The sequence below is a fragment of the Monopterus albus genome, unplaced genomic scaffold (genome assembly GCF_001952655.1).
Source record: "Monopterus albus unplaced genomic scaffold, M_albus_1.0 scaffold16.1, whole genome shotgun sequence".
In the NCBI taxonomy this organism is placed as follows: Eukaryota; Metazoa; Chordata; class Actinopteri; order Synbranchiformes; family Synbranchidae; genus Monopterus; species Monopterus albus.
The window spans coordinates 933,137-945,445 of record NW_018127896.1 but is presented as its reverse complement, the minus strand read 5'-3'; the positions used below and the strand labels follow the sequence as shown (position 1 = coordinate 945,445).

The window sequence follows — 12,309 nt, the reverse complement described above, 5'->3', positions numbered from 1 at the left end:
ATTTTTCCCGGTTTCGTCAGTCCATGACCTGTACTAAAAATTTGCGAGGAGCCGCATTGTAGTCCATATACCCAAATTTAATGGACGTGTAATTTAAATCGCATAATGTCGTTCGTACCAAAGTTGTTATTTTGCCTATATTTCGGTCAGGCACTAAATCAATCGCCTTGATAACGGCTATGCTAGCGCCAACTGTCAGATGTTCCTTGACATTTTTCAGCTACAGTGTGACACCTCTTCCTAAACACAGACGATCTTTAGCTGAGTCCTGGTACAAGGTGGGGCAGAGAGTCTCCTGGTCAACTTGTAAAAGTTGATTGTGTGTCGTTGTATGGCGGACTTGTGAGCGAAACAAAGGAAAACACATTAGCTGGTGAGTGTTCTGACTTTTTCCGTGTCGTTTAAGTTGGCGTTACGTTTTCTCCGCTCAGATGGGAACAGTTTATTGTCTGAATTCCCTTGAAGGAAAAAGAGTGTTATCCATCGATGTTTGGCTAGCCCTCATTCTGGTGACTGACAGTCCAAGCAGCCAACAATAGCCGCTCTAGGAGAGTTCTACGCATAGCTTGAACCAATCAGAAGCTTCAATTTGTTTGAAGGCGGGAACCGGGAAGAGCAGAAGTGACTGTTCAGTGTTGTATAGAAAGTGGTTTACAGCTGTCAGCTGGTTTAATGCAGAGAGGAAGCTGAAGGTCTGTGTTGACAGGATGAATTATAGTTCCTCTTTGAGAACAGCCAGGCAAACTCTTCATTTCTTTTTTTTTTGTTTTTACAACTAAAGTTCCTCAAAGTTTCCCATATTATTCATGTAGTTCTGACAGTTTAAACCCGACATATTTCACTTTACTACTGTCCTACCCTGATGTTGGTGTCCTTGCAGGCTGCAGTCCACATTGAAGTCAGGCTGTAAAGGTCACTGACAAGTGGCTTTTCCCACATACTTGCCTGTAGTGCATTTGCTGCGGCTCTTTATCTGAAGGCCCTTTATTTGTCCATGGGTAAATTCCACTACTACTAGAGCAGACTCGGGGGTGAAGCAAGAACAGCTGGGTCCTGTGCTTACACACTCTCAGTGGGCCTCTACCTCTAGTTTATGGCTGGATTACTTAACTGGGTTTGCCCCAGGTTTACTACTTATTTGTGTCTGCGTGATTTATCGATTGATTCATAGTTTGCACCTCAGATGTGGCTATGTCTTGGAAAAGCACTATGCGTCGAATCTAGTTTTAATCTATAAATTCATTTTTTTTTGCTGCAGATCTGTGTTAGTGCTTTTGGAGTTTGGCAATAAGTATTTATAAAGATATCGGATGTTTTTAGGTTTATTTCATAGGGCAAATTTACATGAAACTTATTAGAAATATTTGTGTCATGCTTATGTCCAGTATTTTGAATATTCATGGATGCATTTTGGTACCTGGCTCTACTGGTCTTCAACAGTCGGGCAGAGCTGTGAGCTGCTGGACTAACAAATTTTAGAGTCATGGCCTCTGGCAAGAACAAGAACCAGACCTCTCTGGCTCTCCACAAGGTGATCATGGTGGGCAGCGGCGGCGTGGGGAAGTCCGCCCTCACCCTGCAGTTCATGTACGATGAGGTGAGACTTCAAGACCACATTTCCCATGAACCCTGCTGTTTCTGAATCATGGCACATAATCCCTTTTCTGCTTCCAGTTTGTGGAGGACTATGAGCCCACCAAGGCAGACAGCTACAGGAAGAAGGTGGTCCTGGACGGCGAGGATGCCCAGATCGACATCCTGGACACAGCGGGTCAGGAGGACTACGCTGCCATCAGGGACAACTACTTCCGCAGCGGGGAGGGCTTCCTACTGGTTTTCTCCATCACAGAGCACGAGTCCTTCACAGCCACGTCCGAGTTCAGGTTCCTTAAGATTTTGTGGCTTTCATTTTAAAAAAATGTATGTTATTCTTCATTTTTCCTGTTAATGTTGCAAAAATTGGGAATCTACACAGAGCGCTGGTTCCCACTTATTTGGGCTGTGATGGTTTTTAGTCATGTCCACCTGCAGGTAAAATTATTTTTGTATCATGTTTTGTTTTGCTTATCATTTAAACAGTTGCTTCTTTGTTCATTTGAACTGAGATGTGTTTGTGTGTGTGTCAGGGATCAGATCCTGCGGGTGAAGGAGGAGGAGGCGATCCCTCTGCTCCTGGTGGGGAACAAGTCTGACTTGGAAGAGCGACGGCAGGTTTCTGCGGACGAGGCCACAGCGAAGGCGAGTGAGTGGGGGGTCCAGTACGTGGAGACCTCAGCTAAGACGAGAGCCAATGTCGACAAGGTATGACAACACCGCATGTGGAGCTTCATGTGTTTGTCTGGATCTGGATGCATTATCTGGATAAGAGAAAAGCATGTTAGGCCTGGTTGCAAGGTGATCTGGACCTGGGTACTTAGATCTGGTGTTAAAATGCATGTGATCAGGTCTCACAATTAGTCAGGTGAGGCTGGCTCACTTTCTTTCTTTGTTTTCAGTCATTTTCTCCCAGTTTCCCTTGTTCCTCTCGCCTTCTTACGCTCATTAAGTGCAGTCATAGAGCTCGAGGATATGTATAAAGTCCTGCTGGTGCTGAAACATTTTCAACTTGTGCAAACATGTCTTCACCTCAGTTCACCTGCCTTGAGGAAATTTCCATTTATTTGCATCCTCAGTTTGCATTTTGTGTTTACATTCTGTTTTTTTAAAGGGTCCAACACTGAGTTCAGCATTACCAGATAATCTGTGGTGACGTGCCATCACTTCCAGGAAACTACTCTCTGTTCTCACCTGTCTTCCTTCTGTCTCTCAGGTGTTCTTTGACCTCATGCGGGAGGTTCGCAAGAAGAAAATGTCAGAGAGCAAAGATAACGGCCCCAGTGGCAAGAAGAAGAAGAAGCACTGCTGCATACTTTAACCTCGCAGTCGCAGCTGGGTCGGCACTGTGCCAGTCACACGAACTGAACTGAGCAGTGGAGTGCTGCACAGTCCAGACACCAACAGGGACTCTGATTCCTCACCTGCTCACTTCTTTGACCATTTATTTTTTTCACCCTGAATAGGTGTTACCTCTAAATACACAGAATTTGAGGCCATATTTACCAGAGAAATCTCACTGCCATCGTTGTATGCTTGATTCTGCTTCCTCTACAGAGACTGTGGAGCCACATGACTGTCAGGCCAAAGTATGTGGATGGCACTTTCCCTGGATATTCCTCCACGTTTGTGTGTCTGTGCCAGTGTTTCAGCAGAGAGTGATTTGATAATGTGACATGCCTTCAAAGTGACACTGAATCTGATGTGATCAGACCCTGTAGTTAGCCTGGAGATCATTTTTATCATACAGTGCATTGCAGCCCCAAAAACATCTACATACTTAGGATCACATAGCGTGCATGTTCATGTTTCTTTTGTTTTCCTGCAGACCACAAATCCACAGTTTTACAACTGAGTTCAGGCTGTTGATGTCTAAACCAAAGAGATGAAGCCTTAATAGGAAGCTTGCACTTGATTGTCGTGGATGTGTCAATCTCCAAGTCTGAATAGACCCTCTGAAGGAGTCACTTTGGGTCTGGCATCAGCTTCTTCTGCAGCTGATGTGGGATGTTTTGTTATTGATCTAGTTTGGTTTTTGTCAGAAGCCAAAAGCTTTGATCCCAAGTTTTCAGACCATTCCTGATATCTAATTATTCCTATTCCCGACTCTCCGTTTGTACGAGTTTCACCTCTCTGACACATAATGTATAATCATGTTAAACAGAATCTGCTATTTAAATCGCTGCATTCTCCAGTCTGTTGTATTTATGACACTTGTGGTTTGGATGTTTCAGGCTGCAATGTGTGTTGCTGTCGACTTGCACAAACTTCATTTGATAATAAAAGAGACAGATTGATTCTTGGTTCATCGTTTGTGGTGATTCTACAGGTTTGACTGAGCCTCCCTTACGTGGCCCTGACCTGTGTTTGTTGATTCTTTATTCAAATGTATCAAGCTGCATCATTATCCATGCAAACATTGTTAACAGCTCAAGGGAGAAAAGGACAAATGTAAAATAATTTGCCAAATAGTTTAGTCTGTTTATATAATTTGGGATCAACAAGAGAGAAAATAGTGCAAATTTGCATGTTTAATTATTTCCAATCAATTAGCATTAACCTAGTGAGTCACTAATTTAAAAAAGTGAAAGTCGTCCACAAACGTCTACAATTCAATACACTTGGAGAAAAAGTTAGAGATTTATGGAGCTCACTACACAGACGGTTCTTCATAATACAGTGATGCTCGTACATCAGTTTTGTTCTTAGTATTAAATGTCGTGTATAAATAAAATTCTGTTGAAAAGCCATTAATGTCGTAAAACTTGCAGTTATGAGGTGAGATTGATAAGATGTACAATACAACACCTACATTAATGTCAGATTTATAACAGTTTTATAAAAAATTTTAATGTGTGTGCGTCTAAAACTTTAAAGTAAGCAGATGATGTGATTAAGACGTTTACCTAAAACACAAGTCCAGGAAGGAATCCCAGTGAATTTGAAAGCAGCCTCATGACACGATCACATATCTTATTCTTTTTTAAATTTCAATGTTCTATCTGGAGCAAAAGGTGCTAAAAATGAATGACATCTCTTTGATTTTATTGAGTCTTGTATCTGTTGTTTGAATTATTGTGAATTTTATTGTATTTATTATTGTTGTTGTTGTTTTGTTGTTATTTTCCTTTTTTTATTGTGAAGGCACTTTGTAACTCTGGTTTAGAAAAGTGCTGTATGAATAAACTTTTACTTGCTAAAATGTGAGCCCAGTTTTCATGTTGGCCACTAGGTGGCAGTCTGACTTCACTTTTTAACAGACGTTTAAAGTCCACTTCTGATCTGATTAAAATAAAATAACTTAAGGTAAGTATAAATAAACTTTTACTTGCTAAAATGTGAGCCCAGTTTTCATGTTGGCCACTAGGTGGCAGTCTGACTTCACTTTTTAACAGACGTTTAAAGTCCACTTCTGATCTGATTAAAATAAAATAACTTAAGGTAAAGTAATAGATAGATTAACATAAAATTACAAAATACATGCTAAATGATTTACAAGAAAATCAGAATATGTTTAATATTTGTCTTAGATTTGAATATTTCATTCAGCAAATGCAGTATACAACAGTCAGGACAAGTCATTTTTCTTCTTTTAAACTCACTTAAAGGGAAATTTAAGAGGAGAAGTTAAGATTTGTTTCGTTCTGTGAGCAGAGAAGTTTGTTTGTTCTTATGCAATCTTATTTTCTCATCTCTTTTGAGACCAAGAAAATCAAGTGAATGAAAAACCCTTAAAGCCTGAGCAGGAAGAGCTGGTGAGCAAAACTGGTTCTTCTAAACCTGATCATTTGACCTCTGACCTCCTCTTTACAAGAAGTGAGCAATGGATGAAATGGTTATGACTGACGCAGATTTCCTGTGTATTCACTACAGAAGCTGTTGTTGAGAATTTCCTTCCCCGTGCATGATTTGGCAGCAGCTCAGACATCAGATGTGAAAAACAACTTTGTCTGAGCTTCTTTGGTTTGAGATACCTGCTGGATGCATAGAACCTCACTCGCATCCAAGGAAACTGCTGCTAGATTATCTTGATCTTGATTTTTGGTTCTGTACTGGAAACAAATTCCTTGTGTGTAACATACTTGGCCAGTAAAGGTGATTATCCTTATCCTTATTCAATCTCAAGTCATCTATATTCAAGACAGAGGATGGCCTGACTTGAACCAGAGCAGACAGGTGAGTCCAGGTAAGAAAAATCCCACACTTTCAGCATTAAACTGACAAAGGTTTTTGGTACAGTACCCTTTAATTGCTGTATCAGGTGCCTCATGTTGTTTCAATGTTTATTTTATAATCAGTTAACATACATTAATGTGTCGACTGATCCGTTTTAAACTAAACATATTGATGGAGGCTGTCATGCAAATACAAACCGGCAAGTGCTGGGAACTTCACTCTGTTCAGATGCTCTCTGAGATTTGGAAGTGCAGATGTATGAACTTTAGTAGAGCATACACCATGTTAAATAACTCAGCTCAGTCAGGAAACACAGTTCAACAACAGCGACTTCCCTCTGTTATTTTGTTCCAGCTGAGTTTTACTCTGGTTTGTCTCCAGCAAACCAAAGCCCGCCCTAATCATCGATGCAGCAGCGTGTGCTCTCATCTCTAAGCCTCTTACAGTAATGCACCTGCTGCTGAGCCGACACCTCGCTGAGCAGAGCCGAGCAGCTCCTCGTATTCAGCTCCTAGACACAATACTGTGATTTTCAGAAGTCTGGCTCAAAATCCTGAGGGGTCTCTGAGATGCTGAGTGGAGACCTGGCTGCCGCGTGGGAGGTGGCACTGAGTGACGGCGTCTACACGATTGAGTTTGCTCATGGCACCACCACTGGGAAACGTGTGGTGTGTGTTAACGGACGGGTGAGACCCTGTTTGAGGTTGATCTCAGTGGTTGCCAGCTTCTTCTGGCTCGTGACTCTTTCACCTGAGTTTCAATTATGACACCACACTATTAATTTGTCACATTTCAGCCAAAGACTGGTGTTATAGACATTTTCTGATTCAGTATTTCATTAGAAATTAACAGAAGTGTGTGTTCCTGGATTCTGTGGCGCCTCAGGGTTTTGCGACCCCTTTGCTGGGTCTCGCCCCCTAGGTTGGAAACCACTGACATGCTGTATGTGCTCAAACTATGTGAGTGTTAAACCTAAAGCTTCCTGAATGTAAAGCGTTTGTGGCAGAAGAAGTATTAAAAAATAGTAAGGCATAGTTAAAGTAGCAATACTGCATTTTAAAATATCAACTGTATTTGAGCTCCTTGAGTAAAAGTATCAAAGTATTGGTAACAAAATGAAATGATCCTTACAAAAGTAGTTATAGCAATGTGTCATATTTTAGAATGTGAAAGTAACTATTATTACATACATATAATTTTATTTTATTATAAAGTACAATATGAGAACATGGAAACACTTAAGTAAAAAATAAAAATAAAACTCCCAGCTGTCCTTTATCATATTATTTAAGTAAATGATCCTAGTTACTTTCCAATACTGTCACTTTTGTTGCTGCTGATGCTTCTGTACTTTTACCTAAGTATTGTTTTTACTGTGTTGCTTCTGCTCTGGTAACAGGTCTCATTACTTCCCCCAACACTGATAAAATCCATCAGGTTGTGCAGGGTGCATGTAGACAGCCTGGTGTGTTTTGAAAGTGTGGATGTCCTGAGCATGTTTCCCTGACAGGAAGTCATCAGAAAAGACTGGATGTTCAAGCTGGTCGGAAAGGAGACCTTCACAGTTGGAGGTGCAAACACTAAAGCTACCATAAACATTGAGGCCGTCAGTGGCTTCGCCTATGAATACACACTGGAGATCGACGGGAAGAGTCTGCAGACGTTCATCGACAACAGGACCAAGACCACCAGGACCTGGCTGCTCAAGGTGGAGGGGGAGGACTGCAGGGTGGTACTGGGTGAGTGCTCGTCTGCCGGGTGTGGTTATGTGACCCGCTGTAGTGTAATCTGTTCAGGTGGAGGCCAGTGCTGTTATTTTAGGAAACAGGCAGCAGCCACATGACTGACCTCTTGTTCATATATTTGTCACTGCGAGTATTTCAGTTCATTATGTAATTAAAGATGGAGACAGACATCTTTGTGGTTGCAGTTAAAGAAGAGGACACAGTAGATAACAACCAATTAATAAGTGGTTCAGTCACTTCATACTTTCAAGTTTACTTCAGCCAGTACTGATATACAGTACGATACAGTGTTGCATTCAAAATAAACAAATTTCTTCTTCTTTCCAACAGAAAAGGACACCATGGAGGTTTGGTGCAACGGGCAGAAAATGGACACAAGAGTGAGTAGACTAAATGTAACTTAGCTTTATTCGTATAGAAACATTTCATTAATTGATCACAAACTCAGTCAGAGAATGAAAACACAGTTTTATTTGATAGACAAGTTTAAAGTTATTGACTGCAATTTTGGGTTAATGATGCATCCATTGGCCAGCTGCACATTTTACCACTGGTACATTAATTCACTGAGACTGTTGTGTGTCTATTGTACGTTTTGTTGAGAATAGAGGAATTATGGAAGCAATTTCACTGGATTAAGCAGAATAGAGATGGCAAAGGCTTGTGTAAAGTACCCAAGTGGATAGAAAAGGCTGGTACTGTGTGAAAACTTTCAGGGGTCTGTCGATTATCCACAGGGAGAGTTTGTAGATGATGGCACAGAGACACGCTTCATGATGGGGGAGCACGAGTGCTGCATCAAGGCTGCGAGCAGTGGGACGAAAAAGAGTGGCATTGTGCACTATTTACTGCTGGATGGAGAGAAAATACCAGCTTCTACACAATAGTGCTGCACGAGATTGCTGGGACACTGCTGAACTTTAACAGAGACTAGATGAAGGAGGGGTTCTCATACAACAAACAAACAGCACACAGTATCACTGGCTTTTTGTTTTTTATCATTTAGCTGGATTATTAATCTAGAAAATACAAAGACATATGGTAAATAAATACTTACACACTGTTGTTTGTTGCATCTTTATTTTGAAAAGGCTTTGCGTTTAGTAAATTCAGATCAATATTACACTGTGTTTGGGAATAAAGGACTGACATCTGATATGTTTGGCCTCTTTTCTAATGTAGGAGGAATTTATAATTTTTGCACTGCCTTCACGCAATAATTATCTTCTTGAATGCCACAGTGTCAAATTACGAGATCTGTCTGGAGGAAGACCGGAAATAAGGTATGATGTTCAAAATAAAAGCACTAACAGCCAAATACGGTATGTGTTTTAAACAGCAATATTTACAGTGTCAAAATCACTGCATCAGTATGAAGTGAAAACCACAGTGGCTTTAATTAGAATCACTGGAAACTGAACAGTTATGTTAATTTGGTGGAGTCATTAAAAACTTACTGCAACAAGTGGTCGCAAGCCAATTAATCGACCAACAGAAAATTAATTTATAGTTACTTTGATCAAAGGCTAGTTGTCTTTTTTATAACAATATGTGGGGAAATTCTTGTTTCAGGGTGAGAATGTGCTGCTTTTCTTTGTCCTATCTTGGGGTTTTGGACTGTTTTCTGACAAAACAATTAGTGAAGTTGTCAACTTGCAGAGAAACTGACAGGCACTGGCCAGGGCCCCCCAGGTCCCTCGGACCCCTAAACCTGTGTCCATCTAGTCCCATTCAGTGCACTTTCTATGGTATGTACTCATGTAAATAATGAGAAATATTAAAAATTCTGCTTCTCGATGTGTAAGGGGGAGGATAGTTGCTACATGCTGGTTTTATTTTGAAAACATCACCGGAACGCGTCTCTTCGAGTGCGTGTGACACCGGAGCGACTCTCCAGGCTGGATACCGAGCTCCGGTCTGTACGGGATGGACCTCACTGCACGGGAAAGGGTAACGGCTCAGTGTTTGGGACTTACCTGTGACATACGCGTCTTTTACAACATCTGGATTATTTTCGGAGGCTCACGATCTTCACTGAGTTCTAGCTCCAGTTGCCTGAGTCTGGACTGAGGAGGTTTTTTTAGGCCAGCTGGTCCCGGAGCGGAGACAAAACAACGGACGTGAGAACGGGAACAGGCGTCCCAACTACCCCACCGCGGTCCTCTAAGTGTTTGTCAAGCTACCACACTGTTGCCAGCTGCAATTTTGCTTTATATTTTCACGGCTGCTTTATTGTGCTCATCGGAGCCTTAACTTCCCACTCAGTCGTTATGTAAAGCGGACTTTAATGGCTGAAAAGCGGCGAGTTTTCGTCCTTCCCCCGGCTTGGAAGCTACAGCTAATTAGCTTTAGGCGGCTAGCCTAGCCACGCAACAAGGCCGTTTTTATCCCTCTCGTCTGGTCAGTTATGACTGTTGCTGACTCTAAAAGCTCTGTCTTCTAAAGCCAGCTAAACCCGAGCAAGTGTCTTCTTAATCTTACACGGACTGCAAGGATATGGGGAAGCAGTTCTCACACTGCCGCACATTTGTCAGCACACCGGGATTAGGAACCGGGACACACCGGGGAACAGCTGCTTTCTCCGGGCAGTAGCGTAAGTCAGACCGCCTTCTTTCAGTCTAGCCCTGGAGATATACTTAGGGAACAATTCCCAGGATTGTGAGGCAGGAAAACTGTCGTTTTCGCCATTAAAGACTAACCACCGGGTGTTATTTAATAGCATTAAATAGTCAAGTTGACCAGGATTCCGAGGAAAAAAGCATGCATTAAGGTTTCTCTGAGGCACTTTCCCTCTCTGGAGGTCACATCTTTCACCTTGCGTTCCTCTGCTTCACTACGGACACCCCTGCTGTGTTGGAGTCCAGGTAGCAGCTGCAGTGATGAACTACCAGCAGCACATCGCCAACTCGGCCGCCATCCGAGGCGAGATCCAGAGGTTCGAGTCCGTCCACCCCAACATCTACTCCATCTACGAGCTGCTGGAGCGGGTGGAGGAGCCGCTGCTGCAGAACCAGATCCGGGAGCATGTCATTGCAATTGAAGGTAGGACATGACAGACCTGGGGGAGGATGCTGATGTGTGAAGACAGGCTGATAACTCTGGGTCATCCTGCAGAATGTCTGTTTATCTTGAAATACCTGAAATCCACCCACTCTCAAGACTTTTAATGGCCTTTTAAATGTGGTAAATTCCTTTGCAGGCTTTGTGGCTTCTGTGGTGTATGTCAGGTTGCTTTCCTTTTCTTGTGGTTTTCAGTGATGAAGTCTTCATGCTTGCACCCACACTACAAGGTTTTCAGTTTGATTCTTCTAGTAGCACATTTCGTGGAATCAGATCTTAGCACTTGCATTGTACAGGTTGTATTTTCATATTTTGGAAACCTCCTGTTGATAGGAATAGGATATTGACCCAGTTTGGTTATTACAGAACATACTGGAACCAGTAACATTTGGCAGACTGTGAAAGTGGCTGTTATGTCCTTCTTATAAAGTTGATGACAGTGTGGTTTATGAAGCCTTAAAAATGTTAACGTTTTATAGTGGTTTGTAGTAATTACACTACATCTTAAATTAACGGAGCTGAGTGTCACAATGAAGACACCAACACTGCCGGGGTTGTGAGTGTGTTTTCGTTATTTTGTAATGCATGTTGTGACTGTTACCTGGTGAATCATGGCTATAATTGCACAGGTGTACAGACGTATTCCGGATGTTCTTCGATATGAGCAGTAGTACTGTATTGCAGTACTGTTAGTAGCACAAGTAGTCGTTGGACTCTGACATCGGCTTGCCGTAGCTCTTTTTTTGAGCTGCATGATGTTTTGTTGGCAACAGAACACACAAACAGGTTTTGATGTGATTGATGTGAGTGGGAAAAGTTCTGTAAATCCTGCTCATTGATTTAAAACATTGCAAAGTGTATGACACCCAGGTTTTACAGAGAACGTGTCACATGGTTCTTTAGGAGACTGAAACTGAATCTCTGTCAGTCCCTTGTAATTTGATTAGCTGACAACACAATGGCTTCTGTTTCTGCTCAGCCCTATGGGTCACATGATGAAGATGGTGAGGATGATGACAGAAGTCTGCCTTTGTGTTTTCTAGACCCAAACTGAAAGCTGCTGTTTGTGTGTTAAACCCTGTTTCCACCAAACGAGCTTGCCCTGGGAACAGGAACCTTCTATAAACTTAGTTCTTCTACCTGCGCTTTCATTGGAGAAACCATGGACTAAATTTAGCTTTGATGGCCCAACAACCACACAGCGAGGCCTGCAGTGCTGAACGTCAGCGGGTTAATTTGTTGAATCTTCCCAGGGCTTCAGTCCTGCTGTGGAAATCTAAATCACGCTGCGCTTGAGGGACCTTTACCCCTAGGGAATGTTCTTGGACTTTAGTTTCTGGGAATGAAAAGTACCATAACCTTCCGGTGGAAACACACCTTTGTTGTCGAACTCAGACTGCATGGTGATGTACAGATGTGTCCAGTCAGCCAGAGTCCTGGGATGTTCATTTAGTTTGGTCATTTGATTTGATTTGATTTGATGTATTTATTCTTTCAAGCATGTAAAGACAGTTGATATGTCAACACACATAATTTTACACATATCCAACAAATGCTAATCCAATATCAATTTGCTTATACCTAGTACATGGTTGAATGGAGTAGGAAGAAGTCAGACTTATCCAGTTCTACCCCATGACATCATCTTACCATCATTGGTTTGCAAGCAGTATCTCTACATAGATAATTCTCTTCTACACCACACAAGTAATATACTAAAGAATTATTACAGAGT

At 41.9% G+C, this 12,309-nt stretch overlaps 3 protein-coding genes across 4 annotated transcripts in view; all 3 read left to right on the top strand.

The window, feature by feature from the left end:
- Positions 1-4,384, top strand: LOC109955770 (ras-related protein ralB-A-like). Of its 2 annotated transcripts, none has more exons than XM_020592220.1 (5): positions 1-370; positions 1,427-1,597; positions 1,675-1,883; positions 2,127-2,301; positions 2,810-4,384. In XM_020592220.1, the coding sequence occupies exons 2-5, from the start codon at positions 1,484-1,486 to the stop codon at positions 2,912-2,914; spliced, it is 603 nt and encodes a 200-aa protein (XP_020447876.1). In that variant the 5' UTR covers positions 1-370; positions 1,427-1,483; the 3' UTR covers positions 2,915-4,384. The 2 variants fall into 2 exon arrangements, with proteins under 2 accessions (XP_020447876.1, XP_020447875.1); XM_020592219.1 differs by having other exon boundaries at positions 2-373; positions 1,441-1,597.
- Positions 4,367-8,401, top strand: faimb (Fas apoptotic inhibitory molecule b). The gene is made up of 6 exons (XM_020592119.1): positions 4,367-4,371; positions 5,445-5,471; positions 6,347-6,455; positions 7,280-7,508; positions 7,845-7,894; positions 8,252-8,401. Exons 1-6 carry the CDS (start codon positions 4,367-4,369, stop codon positions 8,399-8,401), a joined length of 570 nt encoding a protein of 189 aa, XP_020447775.1.
- Positions 8,402-9,374: 973 nt separating this feature from the next.
- Positions 9,375-12,309, top strand: part of agap1 (ArfGAP with GTPase domain, ankyrin repeat and PH domain 1) — a 135,458-nt gene continuing 132,523 nt past the window's right edge. Inside the window, 1 exon segment of the mRNA XM_020591918.1 lies at positions 9,375-10,556. Coding sequence (XP_020447574.1) covers positions 10,394-10,556 — 163 coding nt within the window. The 5' untranslated portion in view covers positions 9,375-10,393.